The sequence below is a fragment of the Buceros rhinoceros genome, unplaced genomic scaffold (assembly GCF_000710305.1).
Source record: "Buceros rhinoceros silvestris isolate BGI_N320 unplaced genomic scaffold, ASM71030v1 scaffold21418, whole genome shotgun sequence".
Taxonomy (NCBI): Eukaryota; Metazoa; Chordata; class Aves; order Bucerotiformes; family Bucerotidae; genus Buceros; species Buceros rhinoceros.
The window spans coordinates 1-333 of NW_010427690.1; the positions used below are offsets into that span (position 1 = coordinate 1).

Here is a 333-nt window from a genome sequence, read left to right on the forward strand (position 1 = left end):
GGCTGCGCTCAGTAAACACTGCCACGCTGTCCCTGCGCGCTGACACCCACGTTTCGCTCTCTTTTTCAGATCCCATTCTGCAGGTGCCAGTTTATGTGGCAGAGTGAGTGTCGTCCCGTGGGCAGGTGACCTTTGCAGGGCAAGGCATGAGCCTTTCGGAGGGACACGATGCCCTGATGAACAGACAGATTCGCAGCTGGGAAGGGGAACCTCGGAGAGAAGAGCCCGGCAGCCCATGCCGTAGCGTTGTCCTGCACCTACCCTTCGTGCCAGCGCTTCGTGCATGGTGACGAGGAGTGGCTGCTGCCCGCCGGGCAGCTGCAGCCATCCCAC

General features: G+C 61.6%; 1 protein-coding gene across 1 annotated transcript in view; it reads left to right on the plus strand.

Moving 5' to 3' along the window:
- Nucleotides 1-69: 69 nt before the first annotated feature.
- The window catches only part of LOC104498615 (serine/threonine-protein kinase/endoribonuclease IRE1-like), a gene marked incomplete at both ends in the record, with an annotated part of 7,224 nt that continues 6,960 nt past the window's right edge, over nucleotides 70-333 (plus strand). The window contains one exon of the mRNA XM_010142016.1: nucleotides 70-103. Coding sequence (XP_010140318.1) covers nucleotides 70-103 — 34 coding nt within the window. The remainder of the gene's footprint in view (nucleotides 104-333) is intronic.